Source organism: Eleutherodactylus coqui, chromosome 1 (assembly GCF_035609145.1).
Source record: "Eleutherodactylus coqui strain aEleCoq1 chromosome 1, aEleCoq1.hap1, whole genome shotgun sequence".
Taxonomy (NCBI): domain Eukaryota; kingdom Metazoa; phylum Chordata; class Amphibia; order Anura; family Eleutherodactylidae; genus Eleutherodactylus; species Eleutherodactylus coqui.
In genome coordinates, this window is record NC_089837.1 from 475425390 (window position 1) to 475453212 (window position 27823).

The following is a 27823-nucleotide window of genomic DNA, read 5'->3' on the forward strand; positions in this document are numbered from 1 at the left end:
TTGGATTATCTCAATAGTTTATTGCGGACAGAATACATAAGCTGATTATTGCTTTGAAACAAAAGGACGTCAGTCTAAGGGGCTCACAAAATGTGGAATCAGACTGAACTCCAGGAAAAAAAAAGAAAATACTCCCTGATGATTAAATATCCTATATGTATATAAAAGATAAATGCAGCTCTGGACTTAATATACGACATACGGATCTGGGGGTCAGTTCGGGATGCACCAGTCAAGTAGTAGACTGGTAACTCTTATAGGGGGTTTCATGTAAAACCAGCTCTGGGATGTCTTAGTTTTAGCCAAGAAAATGGCCAAATTTCTTCTATATGTGGGACATAAATCTAAAAAGGGTGCCTTTACATATGCTGGGATTTGGCCGCAATATGCACCTGCATCTGCCATTGCAGAATTACGCCCAAAATCTATAGTCTAAATGCAGATTTTGATGCAGAATTGACAGCTGAGTAGGGCCATTTTCAATTCTGCATCAAAATCTGCATGTGGATTTGGGCGCAGAATTTTCTGCATGTTGCAGCCAAATTCTGACTGTGTAAAGGCACCCTTCACTCGCGGCAGAAATGCTGCAAAATTACCACTGCCGGAATCACTGTGGAAATTTTTCAGCATTTGTAGTACAAGGCAAGTGGAAGAGATTTCCAAAATCTCCTTCACATGGTGCGGAAAATCTCCACAATGAATCTGCAGTATTTTTGAAAAATGCCGTGGATTCTAAATTCACTGCATGTCTAGATATGCTGCGGATCTATATTGAAGACTTCAACCATTGAAATGCAAGGGTTAAATCCTGCAGCAGATCCAAAATTAAAGGGGTTATCCAGGCAACAGAGGCGTAACTTGATGCTCTCGGGCCCCAATGAAAAACCTGGAACGGGGCCCCCAACTATAATGCTTTATTTATAGTACTGGGCTTCCTATATGGAGAAGAGAGGCCTTATGGGCACCCCAAGGCTCCTGTGCCCGGGTGCAGCCGCATCCCCTGCATCCTCTATAGTTACGCCCCCCGCCAGGCAACCTTCCCTTCCCCTGCTGGAATATACCTGAGTTGGAGTGTAAGCACTGCTCCAACCCCTGTGTAGTGGCCGGCGCTTGTAATTGCAGGCACAGCTCTTATTGAAATCAATGGGAGCTGCACTTATAATTGCAGGCTGGGGTCCCACTGATTTCCTGATTTTAATGGGACCCCAACTTGCGCTGCCTGGATAACCCCTTTATAAAGTGTCCAAATTCCCAGGTGGATTTGGCCATGCGGACCCGCAGCAAATTAATCATGCGTGAAAGTGGCCCAAGGGTGCTTGCACACACTGGCTGATCCATTCTAATGCCAATCAGTACTAATTACCCGCCAACACTTGGACTTAAATAGTAAGTCCAGCTGCTCCTTGATAATTAGTGGTCCACATGTAATATGCAGTGTGTACGAGCAGCCTAAGAAATATATAGTATATGAGACAATTTCCCAAAGTTATTAGTACTTGTAGATTTCCAACATTTTTGCCACAAGATAGCATAGTGACCAAGTAAGGACACTTTTGGTATACCGGGCCACATAGTTCAAGTCAATTAAGCAAAGGTAGGATTTACAGTATGTTAAATCATTCAAGACGTCAGGGGTGAAAGTCTGGTACTGGACCCCAAATCAAGATCCACATGCTGCTTATGGCAATCCCTGATCGTCAATGGCTCAACCCATTGTAGGGTATGACTGGATGCAAGATTATAAGTTCAAGTGTAAGAATAAGCTTCAAACTTTTCAAGCCCTCCCCATTTTTCATTAAGTCAATTTTTTCCCAAATACCAATGAAGTGTATTGAGTCCTTAGCTGCAACCCTGAATTAAAAGACAGAAGGAGGTGATCAAAAGACCGATACTGTATAGCACTCATGCTGAATAAACTGTCTCATTATTTGGCACGCTTCAGTCATTTGCTAAACAACATACTTTCTTACCAACATCATCATAAGGACACTAATCCTCAAGTTGTCCTTACATTTGCTTTGTAGCGGAATCCAATATATTCTTGCCTTGTCTTCTCTGCCATTTGAGCCTGAATGTAGTGTTCTTCAATGGGATTACTGATAGGAAGTGTCAAAAATCTCTGCTCCCATGATCACCACTATGTCTCTTATATCTCCACTTCTTAGAGCCTTGAGAGAAATCTATAGACTTCTTATACAAGCTGCTTCCAGAAACAGCGCCAATTATGTCATCTGGTTGGGTTTGGTATTGCAGCTCAGCCTCATTATAATGTCAAATAGCCACATTTAATGGCAGATTGCACCCAATCAATTTCTGCTTTTGTCTTATAGGGCTCATGGAAAATATCAATATTTCCTTGTTTAATCATGAGGATCTAGTCCATTTTTTACTCGGGAGCTTTGTATTTTATTTACTCCCTATTCGTATAATCCAGAATTAGACATCTATGATAGAAAAATCTGGCAACTAATGTTCAAAAGCCATGTGATGCTCTAACTAACGAATATGTGTGTAAGTGATATACATGATACGATATTGCAAAATATTCTAACTTATACTAATGCCATACTTCAATACAATATCACATGATGGCCCATAACGGAGTACTTTAGTTTTAACTTCTGCTAATCCCAAAATCTAAGTGGTTTATCAGACACTTGATGCCATTATGTGCTGTCCAGTCTATATAATTGAGCTGGATAGATTCAATACAGAGGCAATTGAGATTGGTAATAATTCATTATTGAAAGATGGCTCAGTGTCCTGGATGGCTTTAAGGTAGGGAGCAAATGATTTCTGTAGTTGTTACTTCTTATCCTTAAATCGACTCTGCCTTGCCTTCTGATTTGCTTTATTCCTGTTCTTTGCAACTGCCAGATCTGAGGTCCGTGATTTGTGGTGAAACTGGCAAACTTGAACAACTTTCTGAACCACCGTCATCACATTCTGCATGGAGAAAGAAAAGTAAATTATTGAATTAACAGACAATAAGTGAATGTATAGATTATATGGGATTGTTCTCAGTAAGAGAAACCAAGTAAGGGCTCAGTCACACGGGCGTTTTTACGCGTAAAAAAAAATCACGCCTACAAAAGATGGAACATATGGGTGGCAATGGACATGGTCACGCGTTTTTTTTTTTTGACGCGTGTAGTGCGAACGTTTTTAGGCGCGTATATACGCGCCTAAAAACGTCCGTGTGACTAAGCCAGTGTGACTCATTGAGCGCTTTGTACCCAGGGAAGAAAAAGGTAAAAGGGGTTAAAAACACCTCCTGCCTTCTCCTCCAAAATGGGTTAAACTTCCTAACATGAATGGGAAAGGAAATCCTCCCTGTTGTCCAATATTACTACTTATACTTACAGAGACGCATCAACACTTCTAATATGTGTGTTTAGGTAGATACTTGTGTTCTCTCTCTTTTAAATTCTCTTTTATCAGGATTTTATCACAATACAAGAGATATGAGCACAGTTCATTAGTACAATAAACAGGGTACTAGTTAGTAACATAATTTGTAAACCTGAAAAAAACCTATGTCCAGATCAGCTTATTAACTATGCAATATTGATCCAAAGGAAGACAAAAACCCCATGAGGTAGAAGTCAATTTTTCTCATCTAAGGGAAAAAACTTCCTCCAAATCTGGCAATCAGAATAATCCCTGGATCATTGACCCTTCTGAGTAATTAGTGACTATAAAATGTAATATTGTTACACTCAAGAAAGACATCCAGGCCCCTTTTAAACTCTTTTAGTGAGTTCACCATCACCACATCCTCAGTCAGAGAGTTCCATAGTCTCACTGCTCTCACAGTAAAGAACCCCCTTCTATGCTAATGTAAAAATCTACTTTACTCTAGATCAGGGGTGCCGAACTCATTTTCCCTCAGGGCTACATAAGCTTTATGGTTGCCTTCAAAGGTCTATTTGTAATAGTAAGACTGTATTTCAAAGGATATATTAAAAGGCGTCGGGGGAATAGATGGATCACAGCAAGGTTCTAGTCCAGAAAAAGTGAGGCACAAGTCCCCCAATACAGACACTTGACTCTAAAGTGAAACCAAAAAAGTGGCAACAGCATTCAAAATACATTTGTTACCAGAAATATACCAAATGACCGTATACACACTAACCACATTAAGTAATGCAAGGATCTTGGTATACAAATTGATCAAATCATATTGTCCCAACTACCGACGTCAAGGTGACCAAGCTTTTAGATGGGTTCTAACACTAATATCAGGTGGTCTAATCTTAACCTGGGAAAGATGGGTACCTACTTGACTCTAAACTGTCAGTCAGAGAAAAGGAAAAATCATGGGAGTTAGCAGAACCTTAGCTAAATAGGTTAGCAGCCCGAATTTGGCCCCATGACTTTGAATTTCACATATGTGCGCTAGACGTAGAGGACGTCCCATGTGACAACCACAGTCTTGAGTATAAATAAATCATGGGAGAGATTTCTGTATTGTCCCCTGATATATTTATACATAATTATTTGGTCACCACTCTGGGCATTACCATTGCCCTTGTCAATGGGCTGTACACATGGGCCGCCTAACATTGTCAGCAGTGGGTGGTGTCAGTGTGTGTATGGACAAGGGGAATGGTAATGTATGTATGGACCTAATTGACAAGGGGAATGGTAATGTTACATTTGTGAGAGACGCAAGTATGGCGCCCCTCACGCATGTCACCATCACATCAGACCAAGACATAATCAATGTCTGCTATGGACCAATATAGACATATATTATATTACCAAAATGCAGGAAACACAAAATAGGGCAAATAATTGTAACACAATTTTTTTGTGTAGTAGATTCTATGCTTCTATTCAGGGTGATCACCCTGATAGGGGCGGCCCCACATCAGGAACCTCGTCTGTCCATAGATGGGCGATAGGGAAAATGTATAATGTATATGGAAAGAGCAATGTATATAACACAGTATAAAATAGAAGTGAATAAGCCCCATTCAGAATTAATAGCCTCAGGCAGGATGATAACTGGCACCTATGTAGAGGCGGGCCCGGAATAAATACACCTTAATTAAGGCTGATTGGCTGGCTAAAGGATACACCTCCATGATGGCCAATCAGTCCAATACTTAACAGGAGATGTTGCAAATATAGAAAGAAGATTCCAGGCAGCATCAAATAGGTGATGAGAGCTGAGAGCCTCTGTTGCACGCAACCCATAAACAGTAGCAACGTTTCGACCCAAGTTACAAGCAGGTCTATAACAATTAATATGCACTTGCACATAGTCTACATTAGTCACATTTTAATTAGAGAGAGTAAATCCCTACCTGCAATGTGAGGCGTTCCGGGCACACACAGACTGAGACGGCCCAATCTGTCCCGTGAGACCAGCCTGGCAAGTCGTAAACCTTCATCCATCAGTGTTTGTTGCAACAGCTGCCTGCTCCATGGAGCTGGATGTGGTAGAGCAAGTGATAGGTCTGTAGGGGGAGCTCCAGGTGAGGTGGGTATTCTTACTGTTACAGCTGCTTAAAAACATAGACATAGCAAGTTATTCTCTAACATGGAATTGTTGTGAATACAAAAATACTGTGAGATAACACCTGAAATCTACTCATGAAGAGAGAATACAGAAGAGGAAAAGAAAGCTGAGATATACCATATTTACCATAATATATAATAATTTATGGAAGCCATTGATGCCAAGACCTCACATTGTAGCCATTGGTGTCAAGCTATCGGAGTTCAGCCTTCACTATTCAAATCAGAGGTGTTCATTTATTCAGTCATCCCAAATTTAGTGTTTTCTATGAATATTACTGTATGGTGTTCTTGGAGTAATCACTTAATTTAGGTGATACTCAAAGGGTATCGTAGCCTTATCAATCAGGTACACCAAATTGTATATATGATGCATCTGTGAAACAGCCAAGTGGTGTTTCAAGATTTGCTTCCTCTTCTGAAGATCTTAATTGAGTAAAAGGTATATAGAAAAGCACACTGTAGCACAAGCTGATCATGAGCGAACATCGTCCGGCTGCCATGCAATCATCTTATGACAATGGGGTTAGGTTGCCCCAACTCAGCAATAATCATCAAATTATTCTAAAAGTTACAATTGACATGGCAGTTACATTATCTCAAGCTTACATGTGAACATATACTATTGCTAAAGCTGGCAGTTACATTATCTCAAGCTTACATGAACACTTTTTTATACTTTTGCTAAATTCTCCCAAAATGAACTGGTAATTTCTGTTTTTGACAGCTTTTATGAGTCAGTTATGAACTATTATAACCCTGAAGTTAAATAATGTATAAAACACTACTAGAGCATACTCCTACAGTGTGAAACATTTATTGTATGTTGTTAGGAAAAGTATATATTAGTTAATAGTGGGGAAAATTAAAATTAGGGATTAAACTATCAAAAAACAAGAAGTTTTAGGGCCTCATTCACACGAACATTTTTATGTGGCTAATTTAGCTGCGATAAAAGATTGTGACCATTGAAGAATTAGATTCCAATGCATTCATTCACATGTCCGATATTAGCCGCGAAAAACACCCAACCGGTGAAGATAGGACATCGGCGGCAAGGTACGCTGGCTGTTTTGATGCGGCTAGAAAATAAAGACCTTGCCCTATAGAAGCCTATGGGAGCTACTGGCAAAGTAGGGGGGAGGGAATTTAGCAGTGGCTAGCGCTGCTAAAGTATTTCAGCTGGCTCTATTGAGCCAGTTAGAGTACTTATGCTGGACAAAGGAATTCCGGGCTGCGGCATATATACACCGTACCTGGTCATGTGATTGAGTAAGAAAACGCAAGATTTAGCTACGACTTGGTCGCTGCTTTTTCTCATTCATACGATTTTTGGCTATGATGTGGGCTGGCGAAAATCGCAACGCTTGTGTGAAAGGGGCCTTAGACTGTGATACCAGGATACAAATTACACAATCCATCTACATATAACACAGTGGAGACTCCACACTCATAAGTATCCACACATATGCACTCCTACAAATGGGATGCACAGGTAAAGAAAGCTAAGAGCGACCCTCTAGTTTCAGGATGAAATTCCACAATGGGACCAGAGGGTGGATAAGGGTATATTACCTGTACTTGATTTTCTCACCTGACCTTCCTGTTCACCAGTTCCAGTTTTCGCTTCTGTCACCATCTATAGACTACCCAATCACTTACAGTGCACTGGTAGTGTTAGGCTTACTAGTGCTCTATACTTGCTGTATGATTGGCCAGCGTTGATCATGTGATAAAAAATGGCAGTGGCCATCTTGGCTGCCTGAAAACAGCTCAAAACCCATGGGAAAGAGGAACGGCTGAGAAGCTCACGTACAGTAATACAGTAATATACCTCTTCCACCCTCTGGTCCCAGGGCAGAACCAAAGGGTGACTTTAACTTGTGATTGGCATAATGAGTCCAAATGCTTCTGTTCTGTATATAGTATATAGTTCATTAACTCTTATATGAATGGTAATGGGAAAATTGAGTGGTATAGTGGCTGTCCCATCAGTTGTATAGCCAAAGTAGTAGCTGAAGCACCTGTATAACGTAGATTATGGGAAGTTTGAGATGCTAGCGTACAACCACTGACTTCTGCCAACAGTCACTAACGTCACTGACTCCGATATGATGGTTGTACAAGACCCCTTACTTGTTTTGGAAGCTGCGGTCTGCTTCTACAGGTAACCTCCTGTATATCTCTGCATCCTAACAATCCTTTACGTGCTACTTTTGGCTATACAACTGATGGGACAGCAAGAATATCACTTAGTTTTTCACATTACCAAAAGCAGCCATGTTTTTCTAATACTGGACAAACTGTTATCGGACAATTTTTCAGTCCTCTCTTCTTTGCATGCCATGGCAACCAAGCCTGCTATACAATATACATATGCAATAGAGATGAGCGAGTATACTCGCTAAAGGCAATTGCTCGAGCGAGCATTGCCTTTAGCAAGTATCTCCCCCGCTCAAGACTGCAGGTTCGGGTGCCGATGCTGGGGAGCGGTGAGTAGCGGCTGTCAGCAGGAGGGAGCGGGGGGGGGGGAGAGAGGGAGAGAGAGATCTCCCCTCCGTTCCGCCCCGCTCTCCCCCGCAGCTCCGTGCCCGCTGCCGGCACCCGAACCTGCAGTCTGGAGATACTCGCTAAAGGCAATGCTCGCTCGAGCAATTGCCTTTAGCGAGTATACTCGCTCATCTATAATATGCAAACATATGCATACACACAAGACATACAATATATCAATATATGAATAATAACTGCAGATCTCACCTTGCAAATGACCATCCATGCTTTCTCCAGAAACACTGCCACTGTCTTCTTCCAAGCTATGCCTTGCTGATGTAGTTACACTTTCTGCTTCGCCATGCGATGGGACTTCCACAGCCTGATCACAAAGTGTAATCAATTGTTTTACATCAACCATATCCATAAAAATCCTATGTTTTCACTCTGTTGTTTCCCTTGTAACTATCAGCAATTCATGTTGAAGTTTGGATCAGTCTAGTCTTTAATACACGCAGTGCAATCATTTCTCTAAGACCTTTAGATGTGTACAATACATTTAGAGTTTGGCCAATGACTGGTTTAGGGGGCCCATAGTAGTTTTAATTTGTCACTAAAGAAGACTTTAATAAAATGTTGTGTCTGTTTATATGTATGGAATTCTACGCTTCTGTAGTAAACATATGTGAAAGACAATAGACCAGATATGGTAAGTCAAATACAAATCTATTCTAGCACCGATTATTCTTCAAATAAACCAAATAGGCGAAAAACTATCAAATATTTATCTATTTATCAGTCTCAAAACTTTCTACAAGTTCCTATTTTAATATGTAATATCTTGGATAGAGATGAGCAAGTATACTCTCTAAGGCACATTACTCGAGCGAGTAGTGCCTTATCCGAGTATCTCCCCGCTCGTCTCTAAAGATTCGGGGGCCGGTGCGGGTGACAGGTGAGTTGCGGGGGGGAGAGAGGGAGAGAGAGATCTCCCCTCCGTTCCTCCCCGCTCTCCCCCGCTGCTCCCCGCCCCCCGCCAGCCCCCGAATCTTTAGGGACGAGCGGGGAGATACTCGGATAAGGCACTACTCGCTCGAGTAATGTGCCTTACCGAGTATACTCGCTCATCTCTAATCTTGGAGTATTCCCATCTGGGACTCTATTGGCATATTCAAATGGGTCTGCACTTGCCTTGAAAATGGGGCCTGAACACTCTTTGGCGAGCTGTTTGTGGTGGGCAGGAGTTAGGAAACGGTTGAGTGGACTGTTTTACGCTGTGTCTTTACCTTCCATAGAAATGATCGGTAGCTACGTAAACACAGTAGCAAGCTATATGCTATTCCAGCACCTGCCAATTTACGCAAGTAGCATAGCTTGCTGTGTTACACTGTTTCCCCAACTCCCATTTACTTCTATGCAAGTTACGGAAACAGCATAGTGCAGCCCGCTCCACTGTTTCTGTACTCATGGCCACTGTGACTGTGGAGCACAGAGTGAAATTCATACCTTGGCCATGATGAGCCAAGCTTGGAATACCCATTAAAGGGGTGGTCTCGCGAAATCAAGTGGGGTTATACACTTCTGTATGGCCATATTAATACACTTTGTAATATACATCGTGCATTAAATATGAGCCATACAGAAGTTATTCACTTACCTGCTCCGTTGCTAGCGTCCCCGTCACCATGGTTCCGTCTAATTTCGGTGTCTTCTTGCCTTTTTAGATGCGCTTGCGCAGATCCGTCTTCTCCCTTCTTCTCCCTTCGGCTCCGCTCGGCAGCATCGGCATTTTGGCTCCGCCCCCTTGTACGCATCATCGCGTAGCTCCGCCCCATGATGTGTGCCGGTTCCAGCCTCCTGATTGGCTGGAATCGGCACGTGACGGGGGCGGAGCTACGCGATGATGCGTACAAGGGGGCGGAGCCAAAATGCCGATGCTGCCGAGCGGAGCCGAAGGGAGAAGAAGGGAGAAGACGGATCTGCGCAAGCGCGTCTAAAAAGGCAAGAAGACACCGAAATTAGACGGAACCATGGCGACGGGGACGCTAGCAACGGAGCAGGTAAGTGAATAACTTCTGTATGGCTCATATTTAATGCACGATGTATATTACAAAGTGCATTAATATGGCCATACAGAAGTGTATAACCCCACTTGCTGCCGCGAGACCACCCCTTTAAGGGAAAGATTTAGCTAGGAGAGATGGGACTCAGCTTTCTTGCTCTGCTTGGGGTGAACGTAGCCTGAGACAAAGTGGTCTGAGCTCTCTTTCCCACAAATTAGTCTTTGAAAGCTGATACCTTTTGAAATGAGGATACCATGATGTGCTGCTATAACAAGTGGAAGTGTCCAAACAAAGGCTGGACAGATATCTGTCTGGGATGATTTAGTGAATCCTGCACTGAGCAGGGGGTTGGACCCGATGACCCTGGAGGTCCCTTCCAACTCTACCATTCTATGATTCTTAATTCTAAGAATTTCTTAATTACTGTACTACTCTAGAAGGATTTTAGGGGGTTTATGGACATTTACAAAGAGCCCATAGGCAACATATGGAGTACTCCACTCTGCTGGAAGTGCCACTTTCTAATGAGAAGATATCACAAGCTTGTATATATCCACAAGTAATGATGTAGGCAAAAGAGTTATAGCCATAAGAACTTTGCAACAAAAAATAATTGAGCATCTATTCTATTAGGATACATGGGAATTGCTGCCATTGTATGTAATTACCTCCTGCTTTGGTATTTTTGTCTGTGGTGCACCAGTCTCTTCAGGATTTAGCCTAAAGGAAATACAGTAGAGGTTAACGTGTTAATAAACTCTATTCAGGTAATATAACAAAAGTACACTCCATAACTATGTAACCTCTTTTTTCAGTAAGAATGGATATGTCTCTACTTCTAAAATGTCAAATAAAACTGTATCTGGAGCCTCATGACAGAGAACATCAATACCCAATATATGAAGAACAGTGATGCAGAAAGAAAAAGGCCAGCATGGTGACTCAGTGTCCATAGAGTTTCTATGTTCTCCCTGTATTTGCGTGGGTTTCCTCCAGGTACTCTAGTTGCCTTCTACACTCAAAAAATACTACTAATACTACTAATTATGAGCATTTAGATTATAATCCCCCAAAGGGAACAGGGCCCAATGTAAGTGATGACAGTCTGTGTACAGCACTGTGGAATATGTATGCACTATATAGAAATGGACAAAGAAGAAGGGCCACTTATACACCTGCTAGGAAAGTGGGTAGAGACTCTAAGTGCAGTCTCGCTACTATGCTGTTCCTGTAACTTTCATTCACTTCTATAGGAGTTAATGGAAACAGCATATAGCAAACAGCACCAATACTGGCCACCCCTGGACGCAGCATACAGATAAATATTTCTGTCTCAGCCATGACTGAATGAGATGGAAATACCTCTTGATGGCCCAGTATAGGCTGGTGGATAGGAATACATAAACCTAGTAAGCAAACACATTAGATTCAAAGTTGTTTTACAAAAATAGTTACTGTGATACAAAATATGACCTAAGTTATTGCAAAAATGGACAATATGGAATCTATTTGTAATGCAATTAAAAGTGCAAATACATTGGTTATGAATGTGGGGCATGGGTTTGAAATGTATTTAACCTGGTGGAACAAACTACGCTGGTCTAACCTGTCTACTCTGCAAAAAATGAATTATGGTGGGTCTACAGAATTGAAAAGATGGCACTGAATTAATGTAATATGCACTATCCAAAAAGGACTGTTCATGCATTGAATGGTAACTCACCTGGAACACTTCAGAGATGCCAAATAGGAACTCTCACGGGCTGCTTGTCTTGCTAATGAGAACAGCTCTACCCTCCTAAGGAGCAGGGTATTGTCCCTCATACAACACTGAGCTGCCGCTTCATTTATTGTTAGCTAATGGAAACAGAATATAAAGGAGAAGGAATATATTTAATAAGAAAAGTATGAAAACAGTAAAAACAGATATGGCTAATTTATTAACTGTGGCTCTACAGAGTCTAAACTTAATTATAGGGCAAAAGAGAGCAAGATACCCAATAAGAATAATTATTATTGAATGTACAGTAACCATCAATATGTTGACCATAAATAAATACTGGGTGGGTTATGGATACTTATGGGGGATTGAACACCAGTGTAAAGTTAGAAAGTTAAGATTAAATCTTAAATTATGTAATATAGAGCTAATTTTATGATAAATGTAATTCTGTTTGTAGAAGATATTTATATGTTTCTTTTCTATGCAATATTATGTAGAAACACCTATATACATTGGTGGAGAATGCGGGCATATGTCGTTTAAGGCAAATTTATGGTCAACCTGGCAACAGTGTACCTCCTCACAAACTATTGACCAAATTATGCAAAGTTCACACCAATAACACATTCTTTGTCACATTGGATTGCTTTAGTTAGTATTAGATGCTGACTTTTGTGGGTCAGACAAAACGTTGTAAACATCTCAAAACCCACAGAAGACAACCCCGCAATGTGTAAATGGAAACTCAGATGAATGTGTTCTAATGTTTTTATTTCAAGAAAATATATAAAATGCTAGAAAGTAGTCATATTGTAAACCTTTTAAACCTTTAGTGTGCTTTATATGACAATTGCTCATTTTAAAGCATCTGAGATGAGCTGCTGTGTTCCTTCCACCCCCACATAGCCCATTAGCTTGAAGAGAAGCTGTGAGACGAACATGATAAGTAACTCCAAAGCATTTGTTACGCTGCTTTGCAGGGGTTTCCATTGGCATTATTGGACTTGTGTATACATAATGTGTATTTCAGGACACATTTTATTCATAGGTGTCCTATTACTATAACAAATATTACATACTATAAATCCCACACTCTACAAAAAAAACACATTTAGTTATCAGTGATTTATATAAAGTATGAACTCCTGCCTAGTCTAACATTTTCCCTTCCCCTTAAAGGGGTTTTGTCATTACAACAGAACCCATCCACCCGCTAGGTCTGGCTTAAAATTAGAAAAAGAGGGCATACTCACCTCTCCTGGAGCCCCGGGACGTAGCTGAGAACAGCAATCAGTATAGATGGGAGCTTCAGGTAGACGGCCTGGAGTATGTCAGGCGCCTACTGCCACCAAACAGAGTCTCCCAGAGTCACCGTTGATACACCTTGCACAGCACTCACATCCTGGGTGCCATGATGCCAGGAGTTTGGGTTGGTGGCACTGTGGCCTCTGATTGGCCGCAGCAGTCAGCTGACTTCCACCGGGCTGTCTACCCAGAAATTGCCGCCGATTACCATGGCAGCTCTCAACTGTGTCCCGGGGCACTAGGAGAAGTGAGTATGCCCTCTTTTTTTATTTTAGGCCAGGCCCAGTGGTTGAACAGGGTTTTATTGTAAGGACAAAACCACTGTAATATACTGTAAGTTAGAAGGAAAGTGACAACTCATGTAAACATATGGTATTTAAAAGGAATTTCCAGTTTTATGTAAATAGTGTGTAATCATAGTATATTTAAGCATTGTTCTACCCAATGACAATATAATTCAGTTTACATATGAGACTGATATTATACATTCAGTGCATTGTAAAGCAATAGAGAGAACTGATGATGAGAGGATGGAGTATCGCTGACAGTATTAATAGGGTTACTGTACTGGAAGTGAATCAAGAATAGCAATCATCTATTACACTATGATTTCACAGAAAGGCATTGGCAATGGCCCCACACTAAGCTAATCCAACTTTTTTTGCTGAGATGTAGAATGGAATAACATAATCCTGTTAATTTCATATCAGATAGATAGATAGATAGATAGATATGAGATAGATAGATAGATATAAGATAGATAGATAGATAGATATGAGATAGATAGATAGATAAATAGATATGAGATAGATAGATAGATATGAGATAGATAGATAGATAGATAGATAGATAGATAGATAGATAGATAGATAGATAGATAGATATGAGATAGATAGATAGATAGATAGATAGATAGATAGATAGATAGATAGATAGATAGATTGTTTGGGAAGAGAGTCCTTTAGGGAAGAAGCATATTCATAAAGCAGGCGGCAAAAAATATCCGTAGTGGATCATCAGATTCCTGTTTTTTTCTCATTGCTTAGCTCATAGGTTTCCCTCATTTTAGACCTTAAAGGGAATCTGTCATCATCACCTTTGCTTTCCAGCAAACCGCCTACATCAGTAAAACAATGAAGTAGTCTACTTTTCAAACTTTCTTTTCACTGATAATGGAACCCCTGGCCAAAAACATAAGAAATAATCCAAACATAAATGGAATAACAGTAGATTAACCTATTTGCAGATGATGTTATACTAACTATTACAAAAACTTTAATAAACTTTTCAATCAATTCATACCTTTAAAAAATAAGACATAAACTTTTCACGTTCCACAAGGTCATTCCCAGCAAATGTTTCAATAGGCGGACCAAACCATCACTGGTGGATTGGCTGGATTATCATTCCTGGCCACACTACATCTCCTAACGGCATTTTGCCGTGGATGATGTAGGAGACGTCAATCACACATCGCTCAAAATCAGCGCCACTGATCAGCATGAGGGATTAGTGACACATGCACAGTTCAGTCTAGAGAATTTGACCACCAAAAGGCCAGATTAACCATGCATGCACTGGTTCGGGATCTCATGGCACAATGCAGGAGAGGGGTAGAATTAGGGGAGAATAGTTTTCTGCCAAAGTGAGATAGTCCATCTAGCCCACCAGAGATGGTCCAATGCACCCACCGTACTGCTCATTGGGAATTAGCATGTGAGGCCGGAAATGTTTATACTGCACCCTCCTTTTAAAGGTATGAATTGATCAAAAAGTTCATTATTGATCAAAAGAACATTACTTCACTGTTTTACTGGCGTAGGCAGTGTGTATGTTTCCCAGATGTAAGAACCTAAGGTCCACTCAGACATTCGCAGTAACCTCAATTTTGTATCAGTACATGCATTTGTAGTACATCAACTTTTTGTCCATAACAATTAGAAGCAGAAACAAATAAAACCGCTAACCTCATGCAGAGTGAGTCTTTTCCCTTCACGTCTCTTTGAGTCACTTCTTCCATAGATGGCACTATGTCTTCGAATCTCCCGTTCTTTCCTTGGCCCTCCATCTGGCATCTGAAAGATATGGCCTAGCGATCGTCCCAGTTTCTTGTTGATTTTCAGCATGGATCGTGCCTCAGCTACATCCCCCCGAGGCAAGCCTTTCATTAGCCTCTCAACACTGTCAGATATCACCCGTACCAGCTCAGTGTCCAATCTTTCACTTGCTGTTGCATATTGTGTTCCTCTCCCATCTTCATCTTCCTCGACATCTTCATCATCTCCTTCATTAAGTTCTGGAGACACTTGCACTGTCCAAGACCTGTTTTCTAGTTGTGATGGAGATCTTTTGCCAAGTTGTTCTTGTTGTTCAGGAAGAATGAAGCCGCCAATTCCTTTGCTCAAAGTTTCGATGTTACCAATATGACCATTACATGGACGGGCTACTCTTCCCATTGTTTCTGATATCTTAAACAATGGTATACTTGCACTAAGAGGGACACTGTTCAGTGGTGGTTGGTTAAACAGTCCCGGATTAGTAGCCCAATCTCGTAAGGCCTTCTGCAGTCGTCTGACATGCAATGGCTTCGTAGCCATGCCAACTAAGGACATGATTTCCAAGAATTCATCTTCTCCGGCCTCGCATAATTGCTGGACGTCATCACCTCCCTGCTGGATGAACGTATCATAGTAACCTAGTAGGTTGGCTCTCTGTAGAACACGATACAGCTGCAGCTCACCCAGGGTGCGTGGGAGTGAAGTTGTTTCGGCAATGATCCTACAGGGCAAAACAAAATTAAAGAATATGTATAAACAGGAAATAATGACAGAAAGCCAAAAAATTCAAAAATTGTTCTAAAAATAAAGTAATGCCATTAATTTCGTATAGTTATTGTTTTTCACATATGTAAATATGAATATAATATCGCAGTAACAATTTTTGTCATTGACTTAAGGCTCATGCCCACGGGCGTCGCGGAATTCTGTCCATGGGCATTAGCCCTTAAAGAGGTTTTCCTAGTTAAGAAATATTGGTGGCAGTTGGAGGTTGAGTCACATAGCAAAAAAAACCCACCAATACCTCTCTGCTTTTGCGCTGCTCCAATCCTCTGCTGCTTTGTTTGCTCGGTCTGCAGCAGTCATATGGGGTTTTTTGCCCACGCGACTACTGCAAAAAATACGAGGCACAACAGAGACGTCACCAGACCAGATGACCTAGTGATGTCTCCTATCAGATGCCATGGCACCCAAGCAGCGTTGTGAGTATATTGATTTTCTATAGTTTCGCGCATGGGCGGAGCCTAAAAGTATATGAAGAGATAACTCAGATAACCCATTTAATAAGAGATGAGATCTTATAAACCCAATTACTTGCAAACCATCAGCAAGCAGCTTTTTAGTACTAAAAAAAGTATAAATGACCTGAAAAATAACCAAATGCACGAAGGAAGGAAAAAAAACCCAATGAGGTAGAAGCCAATTTTCCCCATTTAGGGGAAAAATTCCTTCCCGACTCGAATCTGGCAATCGGAATAATTCCGGGATCACTGACCCTTCTGAAGTAATCAGTGACTATAACATATAACATTGTATCACTCAGGAAGCGAGTCCAGGCCCTTCTTGTACTCTTTTATTGAGTTCACCATCACCATGTCTTCAGCAAGAGAGTTCCACAGTGTCACTGCTTTTACAGTATAGAGCCCCCTTCTGTGTCGGTGTAGTAACCTTCTTTCCTCTAAATGTAGAGGATTTCTCCTTGTAACAGTCACAGTCCTGGGTATAAATAGATCATGGGAGAGATCTCTGATATATTTAGACATAATTATTAGGTCGCCTGTCAGTCGTCTTTTTTTCCAAAGTAAATAACCACGATTTTGATCACCTCTCTGGGTATTGTAGACCGCTCATTCTGTTTATTACTTTAGTTGCCCACCTTTGTATACGCTCAAGCTCTGACATATCCTTCTTGAGAACTAGTGCCAAAAACTGTCCACAATATCCCATGTGTGGGCTGACCAGTGACTTGTAAAGAGGGAGAACAATGTTCTCATCATGTGCCCCTAGACCTCTTTTGATGAACAATCTATCATTTACTTTACATGGCAGATAGTGTATTTTGGATGACAGACTGGATGTGGCAGGTTTCCTTTATGGTTACCTTTAAGTACAGAGTTGTGCATGGCAACAATGAATGGGACCCCGTAGCCCTTTCAATCAGTTGATCAGTAGGTGTGCCACGAGGTAGACACTTAATCTGATATTGCTGACCTTTTTATCCTAAGCACATTTTCCACTCCCAGATAACCCTTTAAATTGGATCCCTCTTTATTTCTGTTGGGATTTCAGTTATTTATGATGGTAAAAGTAGTGCGTTATACAGCTTAATTATTTCTGTGAAACATACTGGAACAGCCACCAACCTAATTAGAGTCAATGAGGGTCCTTCAGAAACTGCAGGTATCTGTTCACAACAGGATCCACCATTGCTATCATGGCTCCGCTCTAAATGGAAGCCATGACACCAAAGAGAACCAAGCCCAATATAGCTACCGATAGGCAGCCAAAAGGCCTATTGACCCAATCACTCGGTACCAGCTGAATCCTGGTGGATTTAGAGACCGTGGCACCTATGTAGTACAGTATTTCTTGGAGTTAGGAAGGAATTTCCCTTAAATGGGGAAAATTGGCTTCTATCCCATTGTTTTTTGGGGGTTTTTTTTGCCTTCCTCTGGATCCACATTGGAGGGTAATAGGCTGAAATGGATGGACAAATGTCTTTTTTCTGCCTAAATTACATTACTATGTTACTATATTATTGCATTTCATAGCTATCTGCTACGTACTTGTATCCAACTCATTGGAAGAGGTCTAGATAAAACTTATGTTTTCTTGAAGAATGTATTTCTTTTGAGAATCTGCAGTTTTGTCTAAGGTGTCGTTATATTGTTGTTGTGTACACGCACTTGAGAAGACAAGTGTGAATATTAATAAAGCTATTACCTCCCACATGCTGGGGTTGAATGTATGTTTTATACCTCTGTAATCACTGTTTTAATTAACATTTTATGTGAATAATCATTCAGATAGAAAATAGTTCTGACCTGCTAATAGTCTCAGAAAATTAACATTACGGGAACATATGTATCCAGAAATGCCTGCATTCGTCTACATTCACCCAGGTGAGCACGAAATCGGGCTGAGAAACTTGGCTCAATATCGCACTTGCCAATGTGCAATTTTCACGGTGCTGCAAAGTGTTTTTAATTAAAAATCGTATTGCATTGCTTCTGTGCGATTGCGATCCTCACGCACGTGAAATAGAATTGTGTGTGACATAGAATCGCAAGTGTTTCCAATTGACTTGGGAAACATCGCATTGCACCTGCATGCACATCACACGGCGTGCGAGTGCCATGCGATAGCCATCCAGTTCAGCCTATTACCCCCACAATGTTGATCCAGAGGAAGGAAAAAGACCCCAATGAGGTAGAAGCCAATTTTTCTCATTTAAAAATGGGGAAAGAAATTCTTCCAGACTCCAATCTGGCAATCAGAATAATCCCTGGATCAACAACCCTTTAGAATTTATTAATGATTAGAACATATATTAGTGTATCACTCAAGAAAGGCGTCCATGCCCCTCTTGAACTCTTTTATTGATTTTGCCATCACCACATCCTCAGGCAGAGAGTTCTATAGTCTCACTGCTCTTACAGTAAAGAACCCCCTTCTACGTCGGTAAAGAAACCCCTTCTATGTCTAATACAGTACCCTGGTAATAGTGAAGAAAGGATCATTTGAAATAGACAATTATATAACTAAACAAAATCAGGAAATAAAAGTGACTAAGGTGGGACAGCCCAGCCAGCCATTCGACATTAGTCTATGTATATTCATTCTGGCCCCTCCTCCCATAGGGTGCCAGTTATACTCTTGCTTCAGTTGATCTGGAGGGACTTGTTGTCTGAGCTTTCCATTGACACCTGTCTGAATCCTGTTTCACTCTCACCTGGCACCTGTCTGTCGACCTTCTTTCAGACGTGGTATCTGATCTTGTTGGCATTTCCTCATCCTGACCTGCATGTTAATCAAGATAAGATTTTTGTTCCCATCTACATTAGGGCTTAGTTCACGGTTTCTGTCTCTCTGCTCTGTTTTTGGAGGAGAGGAATGAAAAGAAAAAACAGATCTGCTTCAATAAGGATTTCAAAAAAAAAAAATTAAAAAAAAACAGAAATCAAATGGAAAGGCTTCCCTTTTTTGGGCCTGTAAAAATAACACTTCAGATTGCGCTATTTTTCTGTCCAACAAAATGGAAACCTAACAGGACGGAGGCAAACTGAAGCCTTTCCACTTGCTTTCCGTTTTTTTTAAACCCCACTGAAATCCAGCTCATCCAACGTTCGTCCAGCCAGTTTGAAGGAGAATCGTACAGTTCTTCTGCACTAGTCATTGAGTGTTTCAAATTCCTATGTGAAACTCTGAACAATTAGGCCTCCTTCCCACGAACGGATTTCCGCCGCGTAATTCGCGGCGAAAATCCGCTGCGTTGCCCGCAGCTATTAGGTTCTATTGAACCTAATAGCACAATGCTCACGATGCGTAATTCCACCGCGGAATTACGCACCGCGATTTCTCCCGTCCTCACCCGCAGCATGCTCTATTTTCTGCGGGTGAGGACGGGCTGTACGCACTGACGGCTTCCATTGCAGTCAATGGAAGCCGTCCGTTCACGCTATCTCCCGCTGTAACCAGCGGGAGATAGCGTGAAAAAACGCTTTCCCGCCCACCGCCGCGCGTCATATGACGCCATATGACGCGGCCGGCCGCGTCACGTGACACGCTCGGTGACGCGGCGGCGGTGGGCGGTGACGGGCGGTGACGCGGCGGCGGTGGGCGGGGAAGCGATTTCACGCTATCTCCCGCAGGTAAGTATAGGGGCTCTGGGGGGCGCCGTGACGGGCTTCACAGCGTAATATTACGCGTCGGAGCCCGTCACGCTCGTGGGAAGGAGGCCTTAGGCCTTAGTGTTTAAACTGCATAAGAAGTGCTGGTTTTATGAAACTGAACGACAAGCGAGAACCTCATGATTCTCGTTCATAGTTCAGTCGTTGGCTCAAGTTTAAACTGAACGAATTGGGTTCCATTTCTCTTGTTTGAGTGATTTTCTGAACGATAATCATTTTGTCTAAATCGGGCTGAAGTCTGTCTGGTAATCACTTTATATGGGGTGTGATTGATCTTATCCTTGTAGTTTACCTTTATAGTCCATCTAAGGGTACTTTTACACGTAGCGGTAATCATCCTCCCGAGCGAACAAGCAGTCAGTTTAAACCAAAAAATAAATTGCTGACTTTTTTTTTTAACAGGGTTGTTCAGTCGTTCAGTTCACTGTACTAATCAACAAGAACGACTGAAAAATCAGTGTTTAAACTGAACGATTAGCGCATGAGCCAACGATGATTGTTATGCTTGCATGAAATGAACCGTCGTTCGATCGCTGGTTGTGCTTACACTAAATGATTATCGTTCACCTTTGAATGATCCAGCGATTTTTTGAACAATAATCGTTCTACGTAAAGCACCTTAACCTTTGCCACATTCCCTTTTATCTACTAGGGTAAGCCACAGTCACCCCAGGATCTTGACATGGGGGCATACTTATCCCCAATTATACACAAGTGTTAGGTCCAGCAGACGGCGTTGTCTTCCTGCCTCCTGACTCCTACACCCACCTGGTGGAGATTTGTAATCACCCTCCTATTTAACCTCTCCAGACCTTTCCCAGAATGCTTCCTTGTATGACTGCATGCAAGGGGCAGCAGCAGTGGTGGCAGCAGCAGCAGCAGCAGCAGCAGCAGCAGCAGCAGCAGCAGCAGCAGCAGCAGCAGCAGCAGCAGCTGCTGCTATTCTGTCTGTATCTAGTTCCCTTGGTATGCTTAGCTAGATTATACTGTGTCTTTGGGTAAACCCAGCTTTCTGTGTGTTTTGCCTCTGGTTTCTTGTTTGCTGTCTATTCCCTGTGTCTGTTCTCTCTGTATGTCCAATCCTCACTCCTTGGCTAGGTTCATCTGACTCTGGATTCCTATCCTCACCAGGTAGGTAAGAAAGGCTAGAAGTCAGGGATAGGAAAGGCGGCCTGGATCTCTCCACCTTAAGGGGTATCTCCAGGTAAGGGATATTTCAGCCCATCGGAGTTCAGGGTCAGGTCTGTTCTTGTCCTTTGAACCAAGTTCCAGCTGGTGCACAGTCTTCGCCTCGGTGTCAGCTGTCTATCCCGCCGGTTGGTTTCACTTCGTAGAACGACGCAGTGGACCCACAAACACCTGATAACAACAGGGCTCTCTTTCACAAGAGATTAGGGTAAGTATTCCCTTTTTTCCCACTATGGTTTTTATTATACATATATTGTGTTATCCTTATTAATACTCTGTGTATATATCCGTCCAGTTAGGACAATATATTTACGACCAGGTAGGCCACGTAGGATAAGCCTGCTTGGAAGTAACAGAGGCTCTATCAAATGAAAATGCTCTGATATGTGACCCTTACTTCTACTGTCATTACTTCTTGCTGCCATAACCCTCTTAAACTTTACAGTGTCCTTAAAGAGGTTTCTGAGACAAGAAAAAGTGCAGAAAATGGCACAAAACAACAAGCAAAGCAGTAGTTACCAGTTAGCGCATGCGCAGACCAGCTCTCCGGCACGAGCGCGCCGGAGCAGCTCCATTGAACACAGCAGAAGACCGCACAGCGCAAGCGCGTCTAAATGGTAGAAGAAGACAGCGTTAGATGGCACCATGGAGACGAGGACGCCAGCAACGGAGCAGGTAAGTGTATAACTTCTGTATGGCTCATATTTAATGCACGATGTATATTACAAAGTGCATTAATATGGCCATACAGAAGTGTATAACCCCACTTGCTCCCGCGAGACAACCCCTTTAAGATGCCAGTATCTATAGAAACTACTGCATATAAAAAGCTCGATAGAGGGAGGGGGCACCCCTTGTCTGCCCATCTGTATTCCCTAATGTGCAATTGCGAGATACCAATGGGTAACCATGGCAGCCGAGGTTATAGGCACGTTAAAAAAAAAATTTTAAGTTTTGGTATGCTGTAACGAAGAAACAAAACTAAGTGCTTTAGTGCTAAAGGCCCAAAACAGATTGCTCCCTAAGGGGTTAAATTCTATTTAGAATAATGGAACAAGTAATTAGATTTCAGTTTAACGACACATCCTAGAAAAAGAAAAAAAGTCCAGCATAATGATCCCATATATATGCATCTCTTGGTTATACAGGTTGCACAGTGGTAAAACCTACACCACAAGTCTTCTGGTTAACATAAAGAAATGATACATAATGCCAGAGAATAAAACTGGTCTAAAGCTGCGTGAATAACCCATTGTTCATCTGATGAAATGAGGGCACAGACTGCTGAGCGTCGGAATCCACCCACATGTTTATTCATGGAATTACAGAGGCGGAGTGGGATAGACAGGGTGTTGTTGAAACGAAAACCCACAGTAATTGTTTGATCTGCCACAGAAAGTTTTAAAGTCATGGGAAAGTTATATTCCACCAGGTGATAAAAGTTTAGAAATAGTGAAATTCTACATTGATCTTTCAAATTTAGTTTTACAAACACATTAATAAGTAACTATTTTGGGGCAACATTCTGTCCTGGGGCAGAGGGGGTATATTACCTACAGTTGTTCTTCTTCAACGTCCCTCTGACCTGCCGCTTTCAAGTCCTTTGAAAATGTCCAATGCAATCTTTAGACTACCTAATCTACAAATTGCATTGGTAGTGTTAGACTACTAATAAACTATTCTTGCTCTCTGATTGGCCAGAGCTGTTCACGTGATCAGCACTGGCCAATCAAAGAGCTGCATCGGGCAGACAAAAGTTGCTGCAGGTATCTTGGAAGGCAGAAAAGGGGGCCCAAAACTGGTGAATTCAAGGGGCAGCAAAGAAGAATAACTGCAGATAATATACCCTGCTATCCCTTCTGTCCCGGAACGGAATTTTGCCCCAAACCAAAGGCTCACTTAAAATAACTTGCTAACTATGTGAAATTTCAGGGTGCATAGCTAATTTTTGTTATAAAGGGCCATGATAAAAGTTGTTCCCTATCCACAGGATAGGGGATAACTTTCAGATCTGAGGGGGGTCCAAGGAGTTTGACCTCACCAAGCCTGAGAATGGGACTTTGGCATGTCCTGAAGTTAGGACAGCAGTGATTGCATATGAACACCGCCACTCTATTCATTTCAGTGGGACCGCTGGAGATAGCTAAGTGCTTGTGGATGGGAGATAACGTGGAGAACCCCATTAAGGGTCTATACACTCAGTGTGCAGTCTTATGGTGCCCAATACCTTAGGGGAGAACATCTGTAATACCACATACATTTGAGCATTGGTTATCACTTTTGTTATCTTTTAGTTTATATTAGTTCTCTTTTTGCCAGAATATTCAATTAATATTAAAGCGAGTTTTGCCATTACTTTCTAAGAAGTTAATTCAAAAGTAACAAGCAATATAGCGGTCTTCCCTTGGAAATAATGGCCCCCTATACCAATTCAGATAAATGACAAAATCTTGTATGTAAAAAAACCACAATTAGCAAACTTTGACTACTGCTCTTCTCATTTTATAGCCATGTTTTTTTGTTTGGTTGAAAACTCTCTTATTACAACTGCATTTCTGTGTCTTTCATACAGACATGTTCCAGCCAGTCAGTCAGGCTAAATATGCCTTATATTATATACTAGATATATGCTGTAGCTTTAAGAGGAATGTGTGTGGGGCCGGGGGAGGTCTCTCTGGTTCCAGAAGTGAGGAGAGCCTCAGGTGAGTTTGTGGTGGGGTGGGAGGAGAACCAGTTGTATTGTAAGATAGCTGAGACACATTTTTGTTCTAGTGAAGACTGGGTTCTATGCTTGAATATGGTCTGCCTGGGATTCTATTCCATACTGGATGGTCTCTGAGGGACTCACACTCTTAGTTTCCAAAGCTCTTTTGCCTAAAATGCTGGCCTGTGACATGAAGGGTATGATCACATAGATTTCAGTATAAAAAAATTGTGTCAAAATCCATGGCTTTCTGCCATGGTTTTTGGCACAGATTTGCACGTGGAATTTGCCTCGTCAATGGGCAAAATCTGCGTGTGGAATTTTGATGCGGAAAATTGCATTTCTGCGTGTTTCAGCATCAAGAGGTGACTGTTGACAGGGTCAATCCTGCATGTGGATCTGTGCCAAAAAACACGGCAAAAAAAACGTGGATTTTGACGCAATTTTTAAAAGGCAGAATTTGCCATGGAAAGTTCTGCAGCAAATTCCACTGTGTGAATATACTCCAACACTCAGCTAACAAATTTCTGTTATTGTGCTTCTGACGAAGACTTTTGGAAGCAATGTGGTCTTGTTTGACCAGTAACAGCCTCCCTGCATGTGCCCTATGTGGAAAACCATTGGCCTCGTCTCTGGGTTGATGTCCCCATGATTGCCCTTGCCTGTCCAGCCCATCTCCAGACTCGTTTTCAACAACACCTCATTAGTTCTCCAGTATGTCATCTTTACACTGTGCAAGTCAAGAAATTCCCATTGTACAATGTCACTAAGTGTAGAAACTGAGATATCCACCACCTATGAGTTTAGCCGATAAATGCACAGAATTGGTCTTGTTCTGGTGTAATCAAGGGCCTAACAATAGGGGATGCAGAGGATGCGGTTGCACCCGGGCCCAGGAGCCTTGGGGACCCATAAGATCTCTCTTCTCCATATCGGGAGCCCAGTACAATGAATAAAGCATTATAGTTGAGGACCTTCTTACAGGTTTTGTATTGGGGCCCAGAAGCTTCAAGTTACACCTCTAGGTGTAATCTAGTGCTTGGAAAGGTATGTGGTACAGCTGGTCTTGTACTGGCATGCATTTTAAAGTAAAGCAAAATATGTCTGCCGTGTCTACGACATATAAACTTGCCAACATTTGAAAACTATGTCCCAGGACACTTTGCATCTTTCTAGAGATCACTTCACCCCAGCAGCTGGTAATACAATGCTTTTACAAGAGAGATTTTAGCAATCCGTGATCTCAAATATGAGTCTTCATCACCTCAGAAGAAGCAGTAGATTACAAATGGGTTCATGAAACTAGCAATCTTTAATCTCAAACCATGTCTTCTACTACAGTGACTAAGGACAGGACATATAGAATAACCTGACCTACACACCATGCACACCACTCTATAATGCTGGATTTACTGGGCTGTAGAGCCAGATTGGACATAGGATCTACAGGAAGAACTCACGGTAGTCCACTTAGGTCATGGGCTGGCCCAGTCAGGCAGGGCTGGCATCAGCCACCCTAGTGGGCTTACTGCAGCTGAACTAGGGTTGATGCAAGATGGAGAACTTGCTCCATTGCTTACCTGCTGGCTCAGGGGGCTTAGGGAGCAACTGCAGGCTGGTTGCAGTGGGGGACCTTTCATTACGCAAGGCAGTGTACCATGAAGAACACCATGATAGATTTGTATTACACTGCACAAGAAAAACCATAATGAAACCTAACCAATAATCTAAAACCATGTCACAATTAGTAGATCAGGCAATGTGACCGGATTGTAGAGGTGATTAGAATACAATTCTCATGGGCACACTGAAGCGCCTATATTGTGCCTGCCCTGTACCTACCTGTGCCAGTTCTTCTGAACATGACTTAGGTCACATATGAACTTATGAACATTTTTAATTAAGGTGTTATATAATCACAATTGTGGAAACATATCCACACAATACAGAGGTCACAAACTCTGTTTGATTGAAGTGATATGCCCTTTCAGACGAGCAGGTTCTCGTTTAAGCGAGCAAACAAGTGAGCGACATCATGCTAACTTATTCGTACTTGTTCAGGCAGGTCATCATTGAGAATTATTCACTTCTTATTCAGTGTTTCACATTCCAATGGGAATCACTGAACGAGAAGTGTTTAAACGCCACGATAAGTGAATGAGCCAACGGTGATTTTTATGCTGGCTGAAACTGAACTAAAGGACAAAAAGTGAACGATTCCCATTCATTGTTGGCTCACGTTTACACTGAACAATTATCATTCACTTCCACTCATTTGAATGACCTTTTGACTGATAATTGTTACTTCTAAACACCGCATTAGTCATATGTAATACATACAAGTCCTACAAACACACATGTATTAATGTGTCAGACTCCATAAAATGGCAGAAGTACACCGACATTGGCTCTCATAACATGCATAACATTAATCAGCCATAGTAATTAAACCACTATTTGAACCACCTTCCAACAACTTTAACATTTTCATTTATAGGCCCCCTGTCCACAGGCGTTGCGGTATCCTGCGGCGGAACCCCGCCGCGGGAGCCGCCACCCGGGAGCAGGAGCCGCAGACGGTTTTCTGCAGGTCAGCCCAATCTGATAGATAGGCTGACCAGAGAGAAGCGGGGCAATTCACAGCATGCTACGAATTGATGGCCGCGAGCGGAGAATCGCAATGATTCTCCGCTGGTGGACAGGGGGATGGCCCTTTCCATAGCAAGGCTATGGAACACTTCAGTTGGCATGTTGGCTCGTGGATAGGCACCCTCATTGTCACTAGCTTAATAAACTTGGCATAGTTCCAGAAATGGTAATTTAAGTGTTATTACCATGCAACATTTTCTAAAATGCAGACTAACAACAGCAACAGTCTGAAACAATGTTTCATTGGCAATGGAAGATGCAGCTCAGCATGTAATATTCACAGCAAACGTGCTTTGTACTTGGAAAGTGCAATAATCATGTTCATCCAAGTCCTAAAACCGAGTCATAGTAGACATAGTAGCCCGCCATACTCAGTCTACCTAATGATGAAAAGTTAAGTAGCAAATTATGGAGTTTTAAAGAAAATCAATCATCCATTTCTGGCAGATGGACCCTTTTAGGGTTAAAAAGAAGCACTTTCCTATGATCATAAGAATAACATTGGCACTGAGCCTCACTTTTCCAGCCAGATGGTAATTCTACTTTCTGCAACAATGTAGATAACAAGTGCATGGCATCACTAAGTGCAGAATATATATGTAACACTATATAATACACAATATACATAATAACCAGTAAGCTTCATGTTACAGCTGTTCAAGCTCATGTCTAACAGACAATAATACACATCTGCTCACTTTGCTAACTTACTTGCCTTGCTTTGGACGCCCGCTTCAGGTCATCTGATCTGCCAGCCCTCTCCGCCATTTAGGAGTTTTATATATTCTGAGCACAATGACCCCAAAACCGTGGAGCAAAAAACTTTTAGCCGAAATAAAAATAAAATAAGAGTGGGGTATAATTGTATCCGGCGCTTTCTTTGGTCTACAAATGTTTCTTCATTACATCCTTTGCCATCCTCTATGCCCCTTGTTCTTCCTGCGGCGTCTCCCTAGCAGCATCCAGTGTCTAGTATCTGTCTGCCTCTCTCATATCCCTCTGCCTCTCTAGCTGCTTCTCTCTGGGCTCCCCTTGCCTAAGGTCTGCAAGCTCTCTCTGCTGTTTTCCACCCACATACACATTGCAATAAGCCTCTTCTCTGTATGTCAGGGTTTGTGTAGGAGGACTGGGGGAAGGGCTGAATCTGAAGCTTCTATAATAGCAGTGCAATACTAGAGCATGTCTGGCTGTCATACATGCACATCTAG

The 27823-nt window shown here is 41.9% G+C and overlaps 1 protein-coding gene across 4 annotated transcripts; it reads right to left on the reverse strand.

Moving 5' to 3' along the window:
- Nucleotides 1–27823, reverse strand: NAB2 (NGFI-A binding protein 2). 4 transcript variants are annotated; one of them, XM_066584452.1, is made up of 7 exons: nucleotides 27331–27823; nucleotides 15075–15885; nucleotides 11803–11936; nucleotides 10748–10799; nucleotides 8284–8398; nucleotides 5313–5513; nucleotides 1–2946 (listed from the first exon to the last, which is right to left on the reverse strand). In XM_066584452.1, exons 1-7 carry the CDS (start codon nucleotides 27381–27383, stop codon nucleotides 2852–2854), a joined length of 1461 nt encoding a protein of 486 aa, XP_066440549.1. In that variant the 5' UTR covers nucleotides 27384–27823; the 3' UTR covers nucleotides 1–2851. The 4 variants fall into 4 exon arrangements, with proteins under 4 accessions (XP_066440549.1, XP_066440550.1, XP_066440548.1 ...); XM_066584453.1 differs by having other exon boundaries at nucleotides 27327–27823; XM_066584451.1 differs by lacking the exon at nucleotides 27331–27823 and adding an exon at nucleotides 19117–19228 and having other exon boundaries at nucleotides 5313–5510.